The 21,806-nt window shown below is 33.3% G+C and overlaps 1 protein-coding gene across 1 annotated transcript; it reads left to right on the top strand.

The window, feature by feature from the left end:
* Positions 1-637: 637 nt before the first annotated feature.
* On the top strand, positions 638-21,201 carry LOC105320473 (calcitonin gene-related peptide type 1 receptor). The gene is made up of 11 exons (XM_011418411.4): positions 638-1,092; positions 5,753-6,221; positions 8,918-8,994; positions 9,664-9,755; positions 12,411-12,564; positions 14,108-14,319; positions 15,747-15,813; positions 16,034-16,116; positions 17,429-17,564; positions 19,002-19,043; positions 19,164-21,201. The coding sequence occupies exons 1-11, from the start codon at positions 1,030-1,032 to the stop codon at positions 19,455-19,457; spliced, it is 1,689 nt and encodes a 562-aa protein (XP_011416713.4). The 5' UTR covers positions 638-1,029; the 3' UTR covers positions 19,458-21,201.
* The last annotated feature ends 605 nt before the right edge of the window (positions 21,202-21,806 follow it).

The following is a 21,806-nucleotide window of genomic DNA, read 5'->3' as shown; positions in this document are numbered from 1 at the left end:
AATTGCCTGAATAAACCCAGGACAAAAACCTGCTCACAAACAAATTCGTATATAATTAATAGAACTGGCAATTTCCGCGAGGCATCAGGGCTTAAAACAGAAGTTTTATAATTATACATCGATTGTGTGTGGAATTAAAATGTCGTTTAATGAATAATTCATTAAACATGCCAACAAAGGGTGTGTTGATGGGGATAAATTAGTATCATAAAGATTCAGAGTTTGGGTGGCTTCTTCGAATGACTAAATTTTTTAGCATTATATAAAGATTTATTTTAGACTTACCTTACGGCAAAACTGTTAAGATTTAACGAGGGTATTCTTAGCTGGAATCCACTAAGAAATGTCCACTGCAGTCGCTAATAGTGTTCACTCATCACTGAGAGAGAGAGAGAGAGAGAGAGAGAGAGAGAGAGAGAGAGAGAGAGAGAGAGAGAGAGAGAGAGAGAGAGAGAAATGAGAGAGAGAGAAATGAGAGAGAGAGAGAGAGAGAGAAATGAGAGAGAGAGAGAGAGAGAGCATCAATCTATTTCAGTCACATCGATTTTGCTAATAGCGCCCATTCCCAGCTGTTTTACCGCCTCGAGGATCTTTCAAAATTATGTTTTCGTTAAAGTTTACATTTGTACTAATTTCATTTGTTTGGTAGGGATTACCAGGTTTAATGTTTTACGCGAATCGCTTTAACACAAAAAACATATGGTGTTTATTATCATTTAACTATCCAATTTTCAGGGGACCTGTTATTAGAGGTAAATTCTGACATCGTTTTTCTACGTGTATTTATCAGGTCAACACGAGACAATGTGACCCGATTTTCCCGAATTTCCGACAATGTTGGATAAGTTTTGCAAAATATGATGCATCCCTATGTCAATATTCTTGAGCGATTTTTTCCAAAACAGGATAAGCTCTTTTAATTAGATTTCCTGGATTTGTGTCATCACTGCCCTTCTCAGTTTTCCTGTCCGGGAATATTTGGAGTACGCTCTCCGGCTCCGCTGTTTAGTATTGATTCCAAGCTGCGCTATGAGGATCACAGAAAAATGTCTTCTTTGTTTGTGGAGTTCCGTCATTTCTTCTTCACTGCAGGTAAGTTTTACCATTTTGAAAAATATTCTAAGGATTTGTTATAAGGAAATTTTTTTATATTTTTTGGTAAAATTTGATTACATTCAGATGTCAATCATAGTTTTTTTTTCTTAAAATTGCTTTGTAACATATATAATGTAACACGAAAGTTATGTACTCGTCATAAATTGAGAACCATTCTTGGCTTTATCCTCTTGAATTCAATATCATTTCATCAGCAGATACTCTTAGTTTTATCTTAATGACATGTAATTTTTCTTTTCATCAGCAAAAATGTTTTTGCGCAAATTACCCTTTTAACATTAAGAAGGTTTTTATCTAATTATCGCTTCTACAACATTTAATGTTAGGTCCATCGTAAGAAGCAAGACAGAAAAGGGTTTCTCAGTAAGTTTAAAGTTGGTCAAGGACGCAGTCGTTTTCCTTAGGACTCAGCAAAATGATCTCGGCGATATTCAATGAATTTGTAACTGGATTTCTTGTGCATAATTATATATCCCATATTGGAATTCGTGGATCGAGTAGATTTATTTCAAGTTTCTGTAAATTTTCGTCAATTGATAATATGCTTTCTGGCGTCCATTTATATTATTACCGAAATTTGATTTGTCATAAAAATCATTACTAGAATCTCAAAACTAGACAGGCATTTTCACGAAAGAATTCTAAAATGGTAAATTAAAAAAAAATCGAGTTATTTGGTGGAATGTAACATTCCGTTGTTCCATTTTTTAAACTTCACTTAACAAAATTTAAAGAAAAGCAACGAGCAAGACTAAACAGTTTTATTCTTTAAAAAAGCCTACAAACATTTTGACAGTAATGCAAATGTTCTTCACAGTTAACCAGAAAAGTACTTTGTATACACAAGATCAAAGCTCCACGGCGCGATGTTACGAGAATAGCTTGAGTTGTTTGATAATGACTCCCTGACTTATTGGTTTTATGGCAGTGAAGAAGTGCACTTGCAAACCGATCTTGAAACTCATTGTTTCGAGTAATACTATGTTTTGTGTTCATTATCTTGCTAGGGGTGAGATCTAGACGCCGTTATAATGCATTTCCTGTGATTCTTATTATTGCTGAGTGTAAATATACCGCGAGAAAGTGCCTTCACAACTTTTTTTATGTTAGATCTTTATAGGCCGATTCTCTGTTAAAGTGCGGATGTATTTAGCCCCCAATAAAACCATCGCGTATCTTAAGACAAATGTACAATTGTTCATTAATTTCACCAAAGTTTAAGAAACAAGGAAACGGTCATTGTTCTCAAATAAAATCTATTTGATTGTATTCAGTAGACAGAAATAGTAGAACACTTTAGGACTTCTATTATAGTGTTAAAATGTCGTCAGAGTTTGTGGATGTAAGGTTAGAGCTTGTAAGTCTCTAAAACGTCACTGCAGAAGCCAGACTGCACATTTTTTCTCTTAAAATGTAGTATCTCGATCGTTAATTCGTTTTAGTTTTTCGTTTACATGGTAATTACGACTTATGATGTCGTTATAATACATGTCATTATACTCTGTACGACTAATCTTTGCGCCTATTTATGTCGATCGTATACTGTATACAGGGTTATTTTCGCCCCCGTGTAATTTGTGCCCTTTTACTCTTGCAAACAGTTTCGCCCTATCTTGAATTTGCCTAGACAAACATATAGATGTGTTTTAAGCGAGATAGTTTGAGACATTGTAATTTGCCCCGTTTTAAATTCGCCTGTTGACAACGAGGGCGAAAGGGGCGAAAATGAAACGGGGGCGAATATTTCCCTGTATACAGTACATGTTTACAGTAACAAATAAACGCTGCGTTCGAACGATGTATTATATTTTCATGACATATTCTTCTGTGGGTACGGCCTCTATCTCACTGTCATTACATATATATTAAATTGTATAACGACTTAGAATGGTGTTTGTATGATTTAGCATACAAATTGATCAAATTAAAATTAAATTAAAACAATAATCCCTTAACCCCCACCCCCGGCCCTTGAATTTGTTTAGGTCCGCGCATGATCGTGTACATACCACTCTACCTAGAACTACTAACTACGTCGTACGTAAGACATACATGCATCAAAAGTAATATCAGATGGCGGCGATAGCTGTATTGCTGATTCAAAAAACTACATGAGAAATGAGAAAGAAGCGTTCACTATTTTTGTATTCAAGTAATGAAACGCCTCTGAAGGACATTTAGCCGTTTTTGAATCATAATTTTTATAACACCAACGGATGGCTATAATAATTTGTTACATAAGCGTTGCTGTTTAGGGCCATAATTGTTTTAAAAACATTGAAAATTGAAAACCTTATCTTGAAGTTATTTTTAAAAAATAACAGTTCCGTCATTTGTACAGCACGATTTGATCAAGAAGTGGTGCAATCCCAAACTAATTGTTGAGAACAAAGTGGTAACATGAGAAATTGAAAATTATGTCTGAAACTTTTAAATGCTAACTTATATTGTCTGGGTTATTATGTAATATCTAGTCGCCTCTGCGTTTTAGAATAGACTTAAATTGCTAGACTTCATACAGAACCATTGTAACTCACCACGAATCACTGGCTGCTTATCGTTGATTCAGACAAGTAATTTCGCTAAAAATGAAAAATACTGTTAAGTTTCGTCACACCTAGCATCGGGGTGGGAAAAATTTCTTAGATATGATCCACAACACATCCCCCACCAACTAATCACGGTTTATGAGGAATCCCCCCCCCCCCCCGAGCGGAGTAGAAATTTAAAGATTGGCAATTAAGGGTTTTTTTTGTTCCTTTTTTTGAGGGGGGGGGGGTGTTATTGACGTGGGGTAGGTCTACGCCCTTCCCATTTTCAAGAACGATGCTTCGTACCTGTTTGTTCCGGTTACTCCTTTTCGAAGTAGGCGTAATTAAACATAGACAAGCTATATCTTGATCCCAGTCTCAAATGTTTACTATAGTCTGTCCCAAGATATTTTTGCCGCATATTTTCTTCAATTATTCGATATTTAAAAATACCTCTTGATTCAGACGATGTTCTTTCAAAATATATGAAAAAATCCCAAGATTTCCCTTTAAAACGCCCCCTCTAGCTTGTCAGGTTTCAATACACGGCTAAAGATAGAAAGTCTACGGGGATTTTGCATTGAATCAGCCATTATTAAGCCCGGATGATAACGTTGAAAAATTGTGCGAGGTATTCCGAGTGACTTCCGAATGGAGAAAAGATTTCAACATTCCCGATTATAAATCTCCGTACGAAATCTGTTTTCGTTCCTGTGAATTTTTACGAGGGGAAAAATGATAATGTTTGAATGAAGTTATCTTGGATATTTTCCATTTCATCAATTTCAATTGTACTTCTTTCACAGGTATGTGTTCCCATCTTACAGACATGCCACCATATTAAAACAAACATCGACTTTTCTCTTAAGTAAGTCCTATGACCTCAACCACTTTTATTCCAGCCTGCTTCCATCCTTAAACCAACTCTCTCAAAGTTCATTTGCCCAAATGCAAAAAAAAAGAGATAAAATATTAAAAGATATTTTTTTGAATTGTATACGTCGAATTCATGTCTATAAGAAACACAATAAAAAAAGAAGTTCCGTCCGTCATTTTGTCACACGACGTCAATTGAAAATTAGACCGCAATCACATGACAAGTTGTATCCAAATTGCAGAGCGTCATTCGTGCCAGACGCAAAACAATACGTTTTAGAAAAGTGATTGACAGCTACAATTCAACTTTACAACACGTATTTGATACGCAAGGTATGAAAGATTAACCTCATACAGAAGACGAACCATTGGATTTAAGATTTAACCTTTCACATAGATGAATTCTATAGTTTGATCCAAGTGTTCTAAATAAAAGACCTTAAACGATTCAATCCCCAAGTTTATTAATTATGTTATCATGACCTTATGGAAAAAAATACGTTCATCAATGAATACATGCAAATACCAGTACTAGGATATATTTACATTTCCCAGTGCCTTTGTCTGTGATAACACTACGCATCAATTAAAGCAATATGAGCTGTATTTTTTAGAATTTTATTTTGCTGCAAAACCCCGCTAGTGTACTTGGTCTGCATGTAACTTAAACTTTTATGATAAATGGGATTTGAAAAAACCATTAACTTTTGTCAGAAGAAAGATGTCTCTTTTAAGGACATATATAGCAGTTCACTTTTTGTACAGGACGACAATAATTCAATTTTGCTTCAATTAAGGCTTCTTAACGGCTTTTCCCACAAAAGAAGGGCTATCAGTTATTAAAAACCATGATATTTTTTGTCATTTTAGTAGAAAAAAACATTTTCGTAAAAAAAAAATCAGCATGAAAATTGCAGCTGATATTGTTTTAATTTTGTAACGTAAAGTTCAATACAGTTCACCAATGACGCGAATGACGTACTGTTGGGGCGCAAGCGGGGTTTGTATAATAAAACGATATGGAAATCGTGTAAAAATGTCAATTATTTAATTGATATCTAATATAGCAAAAACTGAAATATAAGTAATTAGGAATCATGGGGTATTCGAATACGATTGGACATGATCAAATCTATTATATAAGCCCTTCTGGCTTTAATTGATATGATTACCCCTGAACGTATCTGATCGCAACTTTAATAAAGTATAGATTTATACTTTTCTTTCAGACAACTTTGATATCTGGACAGGACAACTTGAGTTCGAACCATGCGGTGTTTTGCCGATCGCAAGCGGGGACCTACAGGACCGTCCAAAAATTTCAACTCACTTCCTATGCTTGGTGTTTTCATTTCATATTCTACATAAAATACAGATCTATTGTGAACGCAACCGGAAGTACGCCTTCGGTTTTATTTATTCAAGATGGCCGTATTCGTATCCTCCCGTCTCTTGATTATACAAATCATTCCGCACGTGGAAACGTCTGTTCGTACCTGAGCCAAGATGAATGTCATCAGTGGACATCTTGTTGCTCTGCTGCAGACGACTGTTGTCAAAGGCAACTTGCACTTCCGCCGCAAGTAAACGATACATGTGGTCGTATCTGGGACGGTTGGAGTTGCTGGGATGACGCAGCTCCTGGAAGTAAAAACTACGTTCCCTGTCCTCTTTTCATGCCATTTTTCTCACAGTCAAGTAAGAGTGAACTTAAGTCAAATATTTTTTTTCAATTTGAGCAATGAATACTTTTTTGCTTGAAAAGTTGCAAACCACTATTGTTAAGCTTTCCTTAATTTTGTTTTTCATTTACATGTTTGACGCAATCGTTGGCATTTATAAAAAAGGTTCAGTGACCAAATGAAATGCCGGTACAAGACATTAAAATTATCAGAAAAATGGTTACAGACGAGCAATGGATATATGAAATGTTTATACAGTGCGATGAGTTATTTGTTATATAAATGGAGAGAGAGAGAGAGAGAGAGAGAGAGAGAGAGAGAGAGAGAGAGAGAGAGAGAGAGAGACTCTTGCTAAAATAATAAAAAATATTATCTCATTTTAAATGTGCTTTATAATTATTCATAAAGTAATAATAATAAAAGAAATGAAGATGAAGTTATTTTTGCAAAAATTATTTTTCTGTCCGGTCTATCATTTGTCTGTTCCGAATGAAACAGCTCCCCGGTCCCCTAATCCACAACCACCACCCCCCCCCCCCCATTTTTGTTCCTGCGCAAAGCATTTCTCGCCCCGGCAGTGGCAAAATTTCAATCTATCATTGAGAGTCTCCAGCAATTTTACTTGACAGGTTACAATTTCGGATTTTTGGTCTTGGAAACATTAAGTCATGTGACTTGATAACAAAAATTTCGATTTTTATACATGTATCAAATGTTCATACTTTTAAAAAGGGTTCTGCAATAACTCAAAATCTGAATGTATGAGACTCCTATCATATTCAATTATTTTTGCCACGGCCTATCTCTAAAGCACATTAAGTAGAATTTAATTTATAGCATCTAAAACATAAAAGCCGTCCACGTAATCACAGATAATGGGGCTTTACAATATCATTAGTGTCAATTAATTTTGATTCAAACCCCTGTCGACTTTTATCTGCATTTTTTGCGGTGTTTGATGAAAGAAATCTGAAATAATAAAGCTTTATATTGCGTTTGTATTTTTCATATTTCGGAAATCCAGCGCCTATAAAGTCTATGCACTTCAAAGACGGAGGTTAAGTTTCTATCGATTAGAAAATTCGGGTGATCTGGCCACTGTTATGATGAGTCGCTTTTTCTCTCGTCAAATCGAATTTTGTGTCCATTTCTTTGACCTATCGGGACGGTTAAAGTTCTGTAATCACTTTTGCGACAAGTGAACCCTTTTCCCGAAAGACCAAACATCGGGTTCGATGAACAATTTATTCCAACCTCCGAAATATGTCAGGCGCCGCTGTATAATTCAACACTTTACTGCTCTTCGATAAATTGGAATTGTTGCGTTGGCAAGATTAACAGATTTTGAACAATTGTCAATATGAACTTTATTTGTGTTGAAACACATCTTCTAAAAGCCCAATTGAGACGAAGTGCAAGGTTCTATAGTATTCTGGTGCATTCGCTGTACATTGTTCTCTGTAGTTACTCGGTGCCACTGTGTGATTGTTTACAACTCTAAGTGGAGATTAAATGTCATTTTATTGAACTTTGCATACATGATTTAACTTTCAGTTTTATATTTCAATTGTTGTTATTCACATAATTCGGAATTATTTCCACTTTGAAATGCAAAAATCATGTTTCGTATAAATTCAGATAAGCCCTTCTGGCTTTTTTGGATTTGATCACGCCTCGACCCAAAAGATTACCTTATAACACTCAAAAAATGATTGCACCTTTAAGTTAATGTCTTACATTTATTTTCAACGTAATCAGGTACGAAGTCAGAAAAAAATGAAAATCTATAAATTTACAACGTTTATATATCTATTGATTATAAATATATAAAACAAGTCATATCTTAACTTATTTATAGCATTTAATATTCAACCGTACTATTTATGAGTATAGTTCTTTCTATCGATCAAAAACTTATGTAATCATATAAAAGTGCTTTAAGAACACATAGTTCTTTTAGAGCGCAGAGCATAACTGTAGACATTGACTGATCTAGCACCGCTTTTACTCTATATACACACGATCAGTCAACGAAACTCACTTCCTTATCGTTCTGTGATCTGGTCATTCCGTGTTCATTATTGCTTTTTAGGATTTTCTGCGACTTGCATTTTGTTAAGTACGTACGTTGCAATACATCTATTTAAATTTAATATATGTACAGTAAAACTCGTTTAGTAGGAACACGGATATAGCGAATTCTCGGATATAGCGAAGTTTTTTGAGTCCCCGGTAAAATTCCTAACAGATCTTTGCAAAATTTTACGGTTATAACGAATTCGGATTTAACGAATTTACGTATATAGCAAACTGATTTTGAGTCCCGAAGAGGTAAATAATAACAAAATTTAACACTTTTAAAACAAAATTCTTTACAGTTTAAAGGTGACAATTCATTGGACTACTGACGCGGAAATCCAATACAGTTTGATTTTTGCAAGGTTTTTTTTCGTATTTTTGCAGGGTTTTTTTTTCTCATATTTTAAAAATTTTAAATCCTGTTCGGTAACCTATCCGTATATAAAAAGTTTTTTTTTAAATTTTCGTCTTCTTTATTGTTTTTTTATTCAAGAAAATTATATATTTCAATATTTAAGATATTTCTGCTGATTTTAAACGGGGATTAGATTGTTTTCTAAAAGTTATGATGCTGTGGCTTGCTATTATATTAATAATGTATCAGTCAATTCAGGACTTTGATTTTTATGACAGGAAGTGCTGTAAAGACGTGTAAAGAGGACGGACAATGGGTAGAGCGCACGGACTACAGCCATTGTGTGGACAAACAGGCTAGTATCCATTTCTACGAAAAGGTTCAATGTAGGTCTTGGTAATTAGAATATTTATAAGAAAAAAATAATATTTCTGCCATAGTACAGGAAGGCTCAAACACTTGAGTAACACGTCATCGTGCATCAATCATGCATCAACAAAATCTAGCCTGTCTTGTGGTTGATATGGTTAGGCTCAAACACTTGAGTAACACGTCATCATGCATCAATCATGCATCAAAAAAATCCAGCCTGTCTAGTGGTTGATATGGTTAGGCTCAAACACTTAAGTAACACGTCATCATGCATCAATCATGCATCAAGGAAAACCAGCCTGTCCAGTGGCTGATATGGTTAGCTTCATGTACATGTAGCGGGTCTCAAACCCAATTTTGACACGAAAAATGATTTGATTTATTTTCTTCAGACACTTAATTAATTTAATAGAAAATTTTGCAATAACAACGCAAATATTTTTTCTCGTCGTCACTGACCATGGTGCCGAGTTGTTATTCATTGATACACATGAAAGTTCTAACGCTGCATCCCTTTGACTACTGAAAAATCGGTAGTCGCAATTAAATAAAATGTGTTCCGAAATTACATAAATTTTGATATTTATAAACATTTCATTAAAATATAAAATTGAAATTGTCAACATTTCTAACTGAAGGTTGTTTTCTTTAGGGGATAGAGACGAGTCTATTCCTTGGGCTGGGCTTCAGCATCACCAGCATTCTATTTCTTGTCCCCGCGGTTTACATCTTCATCAGATACAGGTAAGTTGGGCTCTATTCGGAAAGCCAATGCCTAGTAATAATTATCACTTATTGGTGATTGATAAAAACTCTCTCGGCTTCAACCGTTAATTTTTCTCAATTGAAATTTTAATGGTTGACTAAAAAGAAAGGAACTATGTAGTTTTTGGAGAAATTTAAACACATCATATTATGTAAACATCTTCTTGATACATGTACATGTATGATACATTTAGTTGTGATTGTTTGAATAGTTTTCCCTAACAAAAGGGTAAAGGAGCTAATCGGTTAAGCGAATGAAAAACGAGAAAATATCAGCAAATTGGCCCACACACCCTGAAACACTAGTGTATAATATAAGTCTAAGATGCTGTGTAGCATGTTACATCGTGTTTTTGTTTTTTGGGTTTTTTTTAATGAATGGGCAAGACGAAAAGTGAGGAGGCTAATTAGCTTGTACGTTTAATTATTTTACTACATGTTACATGTAGTTTAAGGAAAGGAACATTTTTGGCTAGCCCTCTTCCAGTTCTCCCTTTTTATATGTACCAGCTGTTACAATATACTGTGGAATCATTAGATTTCGTGGTGGCTCAATTTTCGTGGATTTCGTGGGTACCTCTCATCCACGAATTAACATCCTCCACAAATAATATATTAGGGTTATAAAGTCATATTTCGTTTTGTAGGTATAAGAAAATACACGAAATTACGTCCCAACGAACCTATAAAATTTCAGCAATCCACGAAAATTGGCCCCCACGAAAATTCATGATTTCACAGTATTCCTTTTCTTCCTCTTTTCCCCGTTGTTTAAATAAGGTTTCCATTTTTCTCTATTTTTTTTCATATAAAAGTCTCTACGTGATTTTTATTTCACTTTCCCTTACTTCTATCTATGCCATTTTCCTTTTGATAACTAGAAGTAAAATATCTCCGAGGCATTTCAACCTTCATTAATTAAAATTAAACGCGACATTTAAACAAGAACAGCTCGGCTCGACACAGCAAACGACCTTAAATCAACACTCGTTAACTTCCGGTGGAGAATAATGCAATCGTGGGGTGACCGTTTCGGGCCCCCTGGGGAAATCCGTTCGATTAAGTCGAGCTGATACAGGGCGATAATATGCATTAAAACTGTAGTTTGCAATTAATACATCAAAATAGAAATTGCAATTGATTGATTGAAGGGCTTGTCAGAGAGATGCTTGCTAAATTAAATAGAAAATCGATCCCTTGTTTGCAAAATCAAACGTTATTTTGCAAGTGCTGCGTTTTTGTCAATTGAAATTCTATTCCAATATTTTTTTTCCCTCGATATCAAAGCTTATGACGAAAAACAACATTTGATGTCATTTGGAAAAAAATCGTGCGTTTTTTTTTTTTTTTTTGGGGGGGGGGGGTGTTTTTTGGTTGCTTTTTTGGTGGGGTTTTTTTTTAAATGCAAAGTGCTGTTTACATGTTTTTAACTACGAGTAATCCGTAGTAGTTTCATGTAATGATAAATAACTGTTGGATACATCAACAAGTTTTACTGTTGTTGCATAATGGTGTGTTAACAGCGGATATGCAAGACAAATCGAAAAAAGGTTTTAAGGTCTCTCTTAAGTAAGAGGCAATTATACCAAAAGGAAAATACAATTTCATAGTCATCGTCTTTCGGACCCTAAGATATCGTAACATTGTGATAATATTTAATGAAGGTTGGCCATAGATTGCCAAAAAAATATTATAGTTTGATGTGTTTATAAACCAGTTACAACAAAATATCTGAAAGCTCTGGTATAAAATACGGTCATCTTAACGTGCAACAATGTGAAGCATATTATTTGTATTTGAACTTGTATTTTAAGGGGCATGGTCACGATTTTGGTCAAATTTTATTTTTCTGTTTTTATTATTTACGATGCTTTATGAATACATTTCTAATGATCAAATGAAATTTGGGTGACCGTCGTTTTAAGTTGAGTTATAAGCAAGATACAGGGTTCACAATTCTTCGTCATGTAAACAAGGCTCGTGTCCTGTTTTTGTTTACATAAGTTCAATATACTCGTAAAGAAATCTTTTTCAAGATGATTTGTCTATATTCTTATTCTTTTTAAGCATAAATAAACAGTTCCTAACCATAAACACGCTCATTTTAGGTCTAAAACTGGAATTTTCACTTCAACATTCAAAATGTAAACAAAAGCTTTGTTTACATGGCGAGAAATTGTAAGCTCTAAAACTCGCTTATAACTCAACAAATGACACTCAAATTTTGGTTACCAATTCAAAATGCCTTACTGAAGCATTATAAACATTAAAATCGAAAAAATAATTTTTGACCAGAATCGTGACCATGCCCCTTTAACGTTAAAACTTAATAGTTTTTGAAAACTTTGTAAATTTGTCGGTGCTTTTACATGCGTAGGCATACATTGTATCTTCAACATTTATCACAGGTAAGTATTTATTTGGTAAATATGTTCCTAAGGCTTTAAGATTTTTTGTTCTAAAATGGAAAACAATCACAATTTCTTTGTTCATAAATCTTCTGAAAATATTTAATTTTTGTTCAGATCTTAATTCTTTGTAGCCGCAAAGTGAAAATGTTTACTAACATTGCAGATAATTATTACTCTAAATTCATTAATATACATGTATCTTGTTTTGTTTCATATTTTGCAGGACATTATCCCGACAGAACAGAGTGCGCGTGCACATAAACTTCTTCATGGCTCTTATTGTACAGGAAGTCGTATCGGGATTATGGGATATATTGATAACCTACGACAAAATCAAAAGCTCCGAGGTGTTCCAAACAGCGCTCATGAAGAATGGCGTAGGTATTTTTAATGTTTAAAAATAATTGGTCTAAATTAAATTGGTCCATTATTTGTTCATTTTCTGCTTTTACAGATGTTCTTTAAAATTTACAACCTATAAATTAAAAAATCAAGACCATCAAGGGGTTTTTAGAACTTCTTCCTCGAAAAATAAAATTATTTTATGAATCGCATACAGTAATATATAATATTTTTTATGCTGGAACTTTCACCATTGCGTAATTTGGCTGGAATCCATGGCTTACTAGAATCAAATTTTCGCCGATTAACTAATATTAGATATACATGTACATATGAGTAAAAAAATCTGATCAAAGGTTTAAGAAAAATGTGCCATAGAAATGAAAAATGAGTATTTTAACGCGAAAATGAAATCTTGCGAAATGAAGTAAAAAAAAATCTACGTCAGAAAAAGGAAGTGGCGTGACTTTACAATTGTATACATTAAATATACAATGATGAAAGCTAACAAAATTTTTTAATGGCCCACGCGGTGCTCGCTAAAACTGATCCCATTACCTCTAAGACTTTAACTGAGACGTGCGAGAAGTTTGTTTTTCAACAAAAACAAAATTTTCATTCAAGTAAAAAATAGCAACAAAACCACACAAACAAAATCCACAAAAACAAAATCCAAAATAATTGGGAAAGGCTATTAATCCAGATAATCCGGCATCAGAAATGTCTTAACAGTTATGGTTAATAGCATTGATTTGACCCAAAAAAGCATGACACCACCCAAGAGATTTGTTATTTTCTTGCGAAAAAAAATCAAACGTGGAAGCATTGCTCATTAAGTGACTTAAGTTCCGTTCTTAAGACCATAAAAACGTTACAATAGCGTGACCGCAGTTATTAGCTCACACTGACATAGTTGGAATGTGGATAAATGGATGTCACCCGATACTTTCTTAAGATTCATTTTCGCTGATAGTTTTGAAAGTATTAGCTTTTATATATTTGTCATGCAGCGTAAATGGTTCTTAGACAGGCAAAATGTTTAACAACAACACTCACGACATACACTTTACAGTTGCGTTGGTTTTCTGCCTAGGAGGCTGGATGGTCAACAAACAGCTCAGCAGACCTGCCTTATAGTTAAAGATCCGATATTATTTGCTATAAACTACTGTATACGGGGAATTATTCGCCCCGTTTTATTTTCGCCCCTTTCGCCCTCGTTGTCTGAGGACGAATTTAAGAATGGGCGAATTCTTTGTTGCAAATAATATCTCTGTTAAAGCAACTGCATCTGGGTGAATTCAAGACGAGGTGAAATAGCTTGCAAGTGTAAAAGGGCGAAAATTACATGGGGCGAAAATAACCCTGTATACAGTATTTTTAAGTAACGAAGTAACGAAAATTTTAAAATAATTTGTCTAAATTTGAATAATTCTAATGGGTAGTTTGTTGACCAGCTTGTTTTCTTAAAACTCGCTATAATTACTAATTTTAGTCGAGGTTTCAACTCATTTTCCCCATTACATGCATATCATTATTTCAAAAATCAACCGGTATAAATTTTTTTAATTTTTTTAGCCGTGGTGTAAGCTCCTCTCCTTCCTGAAGATTTACTTTAAGGGTTGCACTTACACGTGGATGCTGTGTGAGGGGGTATTCCTCCACAGGTTGATGTCCAACGCCTTCTCCCCTCCCCAGTCCCTTCATCTCATCTACTTCATCGGCTGGGGAATACCCCTGGTCTTCTCGGGAACCTACGCCATTATCAGAAAAACGCTGAGTGACGAAAGGCAAGTCTTTAATATCAAATTAATAACAAAGTTAGCCTCAGAATTCAATTCACGTTTATGATGGCGAAATGTTTCAAATGAATTCAGGAAAAGGTCAACATTTGAAGAAATTTGAGATATGCTTTTAATATCAATATAATGTGACGAAATTCCTGTTTATAATTATGTTGGTTTTTTAATTTTGTTGATTTTAATCCGTATATCACGTTAATGTAGGAAAAATTTTCAAATGCATTCTGGTATAGATCAATATATTAAGACATTTGAGACATGCTTTTGATATCGATATAATATGACGAAATTCCTGTTTATAGGCATTTGCCTTTTTTGTTGTTGATTTTAATCTGTATCAGTCACGATTATGAAAGAAAAACATTTCTCAGATGAATTCTGTTATAGGTCAACATATAAAGAAATAGGAGGTTTGTTTTTTATATCACTACAGTATGACGAACTTCCTGTTTACATTGTATAATCATTAATTTTGCGTTCACCATGATTATGTAACGCTTCAAATGATCAACACAATAAGAACTCCTACATATTGTTATAGATAGTGTTACAGCGTTATCAAAACATGCGTAAGAGACCCACTGGACACATTGATAAGAAAATTTTGAATATATTGATAAAATATGAAGTAAAGAAAAGGGAAAAATATTTTTGATATTAAACTAGTGGGACCTATCTGTCAAAGGAAACTGCTGAAGATCTAATTTCAATTGACCATGACCATGACCAATCCTTTTAACATTTCATGATTATAGTTAATTCTCTTATCCTTTAAAATTCTACATGGCAAGAGGAAATCTTCCGAGATAGCCGAGGAGTCGGTATATCGAGGTTATGGTTTTAAGGGAAACAACGCCTGCGACTTTCAACTAACTTGTCAATATGCGTGGTTTTCAAAATATTAAGATTTTATGTGTCATAAAATTTGACATTTTCAGAACAGTAGAGACAGTATGAATGTTTAATGAATTGATACAACCTACGTATGAGTTATGAGTCTATTGAATTGTTTTACGATTCGACCAAAAGGCGGAAAATGCAGAGAATTACAACCCATATCGATAGCCCGTTTTCTTAGAATTTGAATATTTATCTAATGTTTTTAACCAGCTGTCAACTGATAACAGTTTTACAAAAGCACCCTTTTACTGTCAACAAGAATGATGATTATTAAATCAAAACAGTTTCAAATATGTATTTGTTCTGACTTCTTATTTTTCTGAAACTGTGTCTTAAAATTTCTAATCCAAATCTTTGTGTTTCTTTTATCATCAATAATAGATACAAATCTATATAAGTTCTAGTATAATAAAATGATTTTTGTGTAAAAAATTCTGCCGGTAAAGCTGAATGGTTGCAGAAGATTATTTGACGGATCAATATATAATTATGATTGTATCTTACTATATATGCAGGTGCTGGACGTTTTCATATAAAGCTACAGAGTGGATATTTGATGCGCCAAATCTTATGTGTCTTGTGGTAAATTTTACAATTTAAATTCATATTACTGAGTATGTGAAGGTTGCTTAAGAACATTTCTGTATTATATTATTGTTGACGATAGGCATACACAAAAAATTTGAAAATTAGACTTCAGACTATTAAATGGGCTAATATATGTAACCATTTGGGTTTCTCATTAGTTATTTTTATTTAGTTATTCCTAATATAAACAAATGAATTATCTTGATATTTCCAGGCAAATTTGATAATTCTTGGAAATATACTTCGGATATTGCTGACCCAGATGCAATCTCATCCGAATGAACCAGGAAACTTTAGGTCAGTTTTTTTTTATATAATGTTGACAGAGAAAAAAAAAAAGAAAAGTTGCGATCAATGCTTTTTAGAGTGTACTTGATTGTCTGTAAGTAAAGGTTTAAACTTAATATGATTTATTTTTAATTTACGACTATTTCTGCGCATAAACTGCCTACAAAAATCATTTGAGTGTAAGTCACTAAATTCATTCGATAGTTGGTGAATTTTACAGCATACCCAGTATATTAATCTACTTTGAGGTCAATTTCTTTTAATCTTAATTTGATGTCTTTTATTTTTCTTTCCCGTTAAGCAAATCTGTGAAATATGCTAAGAATTGTTGCATCCATCGCAGGTTTGAACATACTGCTCGAAAGTATACATTATTGGTTATGTTGAAAGCTTTCTCTTAATTAACTGTACATGAAATTATCAAACTTAAGGTTATCTACATTTAAATTTTTTTAAAGCGAAGTTTTTAATGAGCGATCAGTTTTTAACATGACACGTTCAAACAAATACATCAACTGTTTAAGCTTATTTTTTTCGACTGTGGCGATTATAATAATAGAGTGTACATGTACCTTTACGTACATCCCAGCGATAAGTAATTTATTGTGCATGTGCATCAAAAGGTTTGTGTAATTGCCTTATGTTTACGAATGTCAAGTGTATTACATACATATGTATAAATATCACTGAACTAGAAACAAAGAGAATATTTTCTGATTTGATTCTTCAACAACCCTCCTTTCGCGCCCCGCTTAAAACGAGCGAGTAAACTGCTAATATTAAGTCAAAATTAATTTTATAAATATACAGTACCATACGTTAAACCTTGGCTTGCAAAGACATGTCATTCCTCTATCTGCTAAATCTATACGAGAGTTATTTTTCAATAAACATAAATCAAACAGAAATTTCTTCGATAAATGAACAGTACATCTTAAGCCAACGTACGATCATACTGTAAACAAATCTTAAACCAGGATTATTTTTCCTCTGTCGACATTTGAAAAATCAATGTCTCAAATAATGATGCGAGTTACTTTTCTTTATACATAAATGAACAGTATGAAAAAGTATAAATGCGAATAGAAAGCTAATGGTAAATCTTTAACGAACCTACGATCATACTGTATACGAAGCGTAAACCCTTGACTTTGGCTTGCGAGGACGGTTTACGTGTGGGTCTGAAAAAATATGTCTTGTAAAGTTTTGCCTGCAGTTAACTTTTTTTGTACATTAACCTAAGATATTTTTTTTTCGATGAACGATAGTGTACAGTGGACACTCAGACGGTATGACAGTTTGACCTTTATGATTGTTACAGGCGAGCTGTGAAGGCCACGTTCATCCTGATTCCTCTGTTTGGGATCCAGTTATTTGTCACCCTTTACAGAGTCCCCATCAGCGTGGAGGGAGGGCTGGAGTATGAGAGATTCACTATTATTGTGGACCATTCCCAGGTATGTACACCTGAGGGTTATTCAGAGAGAGAGGGAGAGAGAGAGAGAGAGAGAGAGAGAGAGAGAGAGAGATGATCAAAACCATATCTTTTAGTAAAATTCATACTTATAATGTATTAATTGAACAACTGTATGATCGCAAGTTGTAGACACTTCTTTACAGATATACATATTTATACAATGTTATTTTATGAATATTTTGCGTGTTCCAATGGAGTTGATTACTAAAAATGGTGTATATTTTGCGCTCAACTTCTGTTCTTTTTTATGTGTTTAAAATCGCGATTTTTTTTATAAGCAGTAAGATTGGATCCCCCATATCTTTAATGGTTTATGTTACGGGCGTAAAAAGTTGCTTTCATAGACTTAAAATGCAGTTCTAATTTCTCTATTATATGTAAGAGCAAATTGGCTTCCATTCTATTGAAAAAAAAACGTGAAAAAGTATCGATATCCTAGGATGGGACCCTCTTTTTAGTTTGAATTCAACCTGAAAGGTGGTTTGAATCATTTAAAATGTAGTTTTATACTTGACGAAATGTGAGTTCAAATTTGAAGCACTTTTTTTTAATAAATTGGTAGACATTAGAAAAAGAAGTGTTTTTATTTGATATCTTGATTTTTAAAAAACATTACAGCCATTATGACGTCATAATTGATTTTATGAATCCCTACAGATTAAGGGTAAATATGAAGAAAATGAAACAATTTATATATCAAACCAAGGGGAAAATAATCCCAGTATCTAAATTTAATTTGACATCATTTTAATAAATGAGTTCAGAAGCTTGTTCATTGTCTTTTTTTTTTTAGGTAGTGTAGGCATTCTAGATATATTTCATTAGACAAATATGGACATAACTCTGAGATTTGCTTCGTAATATCGTCATATTTCATAGAAAATGACAATCTTAAACATAATTGTTTATGACAATGTTTAACAAAGAATAAGCCCTGATACACTCTATCAAACAAATCTAATGTTATGAAACATCATTGAAATAATTTATGTCAAGAATATCATAAATACATCGGTATTTTAAGAAAGTAAGGACGTTGACGTGTCCTGCACTAGAATGTTGAATTTTTTGAGCTTGTACGGGAACTCTTCAGTACCCAAAACTGAAATCTCAATGCAAATATTCCAATTAACTTGACAACAAGCTTGCTATTTGCTTTCCAGTACTTTCAGTACTTTGATTTTCAGCAGGTATGTTACCCAGGTGTAAATCAGGTGCAAATATACCTATTAACCTAGATTTTTTATTCTGCACTTGTGTTTTGCTTTTCGTCAGTATGTGAAATCCATTTTAACACCTTAAACTTAAACACCTACATGTATTAAGTGTGCAATAACATAGATACTTATACACATTTTTTATGTAATATATTTTAAATATTACTAATTTTTTATGTAAGATTTGGTAAATATTACAGGGAGTGTTCGTGGCTATTGTTTTCTGTTACATGAATGGCGAGGTAAGGAATGATTTTTTGATTATTTTTTAATCAACAATCAAAATAATTTCAGTAAGAAGAATTAACTATGATATAAACATATTCGAAACGTTACAATTTAATTATATGTGGTTTTTAAAGGTGATATCAAATATCAAGAAATCTTGGAGACGTCGCCTTAGCAACAGGTACTTTCGCTTCCCGAGACGGATGACGATTTCCACCAATCAGACCATGTCGTCTCAGGCTGATTGTGACGTAGCTGAAAATGACGTAGTTCCGGTGAATTTTCTAAATACCAGTAACGTTAAAAGACCCGACTCGAGAGAAGTGGAGCTAACAGAATCCATTGGGTCCAATGGAAATCCAGCGGGAACTACGAGAGAGGGGAGGAAAGTCTCATTTGCTAACTTCCCGCCGTCACACCCGACTTGATTTCAGCCATCTTGTTTTCAATTGACGGTGTTGTACATTTCTGTGAATCAAATACCGAGGGGTGTATCGGCCCTGATACGACTGTCTTGGACTACATGTACATGTAGGTGAGGCAGTATCTGAAACATACTAAGGCTTTATCTCCCTCCAGGACTGAGATATCTCTGTGTTAAGAAGGCAAAGTGATCTACAAATTAACACCCACATCTGCGTTAAACTTTGACTTATGAAAACTGTGCTCATAAACTAACAATTGGTAAAGTATAAATAAAAAATTGATCAATTCCCAATATCCTCATACAGAGATTTTCTACTTCCGGAGATTGAAATAGTCTAAAAATGACCTCGACCATCAAGTTCTTTTAACCCGACATCGATATTAAGGAGATATTTCGAACACCATCAAAGTCAACAACAAATTCCCTTTTTTTTCATAAGTTTTGCCATTAAAGTAAATCAATGGATCAGCAATAACATAACATATAACATACGGGGGGGGGGGGGGGGTGATTATGAATACAAGTGCGAGATTTATAAAAATGTTTCGTAAAATTGAGAGATGACCACACTTAAACTAACATGTGCATTAAGAAATCAAAACAGTGAACCACGAAAGAATACATTGATGCACTATCAAGGAACGCTAGAATTCTGAAGGAGGAACGATAACATTTGATTTTTTTAACAAAAAGAAAAAGGATGTTAAGGTTTATTTTACGATATAGGTAAAACTATCTTTGAACGCAGTGTATATTTTTTATGTAAAATACACATCATCCTTTCTCTCTACAATATTTGTCAACGAGATTGGATACTCTCAGAGTTTTGTAATTCCTCCGTGTTAAAACACATCAAAATAAGTAATAAATACTCCAGTAAAAGTTCATGGTTAATTGTGTTTTATCCATGAACTAGATTACAATGTATAGGTCGAGATCATCCCATCACGGGCAAAGGCAATTGCGAGATCAAACTGAATTACCATAATCTCAACATGACAATAAAAAAAATCCCTTTTCAGGGACATGAAAACGGAGTTTATGATACATGTGTAATGTAATTCGTTGGATCAATATTCACGTATCTCAGATTCATCAGATGACTGTGTGATACTAATTGAAAATAAAATCAGTGTTATTCCTCAATTTATACTAATGGTATCTAGCTACATCCTGTAAATTATTGCTGACACTATTTCTTGTTAATGGCTGTACTATTAACATTTCTTCAAATATTTCGAAATACATTGTGTTTTGTAATCATTTGTGTACTTTTAGAGCTAGAAAAAAAGATATTACCGTATTCCGATATCACGCTATTTTATTTGAAGAACAATGTACTTTAATACCAAACCTGAAGTATAAATGTGCGATATAAAATTAATGCCTAAATACCGACTTTACTGGTTTGTATGTTACTTATACATGTAGAAACAGATTGTGTATACATGTATTTCGTGTTTGACCATGAAATTAAAACATAAAATGTGCTATAAAGAGTTGAATTGTCCGTGTCTTTTATAGTTAATTTGACAGACGTGTAATTTTTCTAAAATGATCACATGAAGCAACAACAAAGGAGAACAATCCTAAATTACATTTTCTACTTTTTTTTTGTTTTGCATGTCATAGCTAAATTTTATGGAGAAGGCTTACATAGGCATTGGCTGCTGCCTAATCCATTTATGTAAATGCATGTGTATTTGCATAATAAAACAAGTTCAAATCAGATCATAGTTAAACTTTAATACTGTAAATTTCTTACTTTTGTTAAACGTCATTATGATTATGAGGATTAAACTAACAAAGTTGTAAATTCATACGTATACCAGTACAGAATTTTTAATACAGAATCGAAGACTTTCATTGTTGTATTAATTTTGATAATTATGATTAGTAACCTTGTCAATCGCTAAATAACACTATGTATTGAATTTATAACAAAAATGTTATGATCATGAACTAACTGATAAATAATTTAGAAAAACGTTATATTTGTATATGTAAACATTATGTAAAAACATCAACTGTTATGCTTACATGTAAGTCATAAATTTATTATGAAATTGTCTCATTTTTTTATTCCTGAAAAATGAGGACTTCTAAGGTTTTTCAAAACAAATATGAATTTTTATCATTTTTTCTTAGAAATATATAGGTATTGATAAAAATATTAGTGTTTTTTTCTTGGAATTATATGTTTAAAAAAATTAGTAGTTTTTCTTAGGAATATTTAAAAAAAAATAACATTTTTTGTAACATCAGCAAAATAATGAACATATGATTAAGGACATTTTTGAATGAATTGGTCAAAAATTGGATAATCGCTATGTTGTAAAGTTAAGATGTA

The sequence above is a fragment of the Magallana gigas genome, chromosome 10, assembly GCF_963853765.1.
Source record: "Magallana gigas chromosome 10, xbMagGiga1.1, whole genome shotgun sequence".
Classification (NCBI taxonomy): Eukaryota; Metazoa; Mollusca; class Bivalvia; order Ostreida; family Ostreidae; genus Magallana; species Magallana gigas.
Note: the sequence above shows the minus strand (reverse complement) of the source record. Positions and strands in the feature narration are given on the sequence as shown.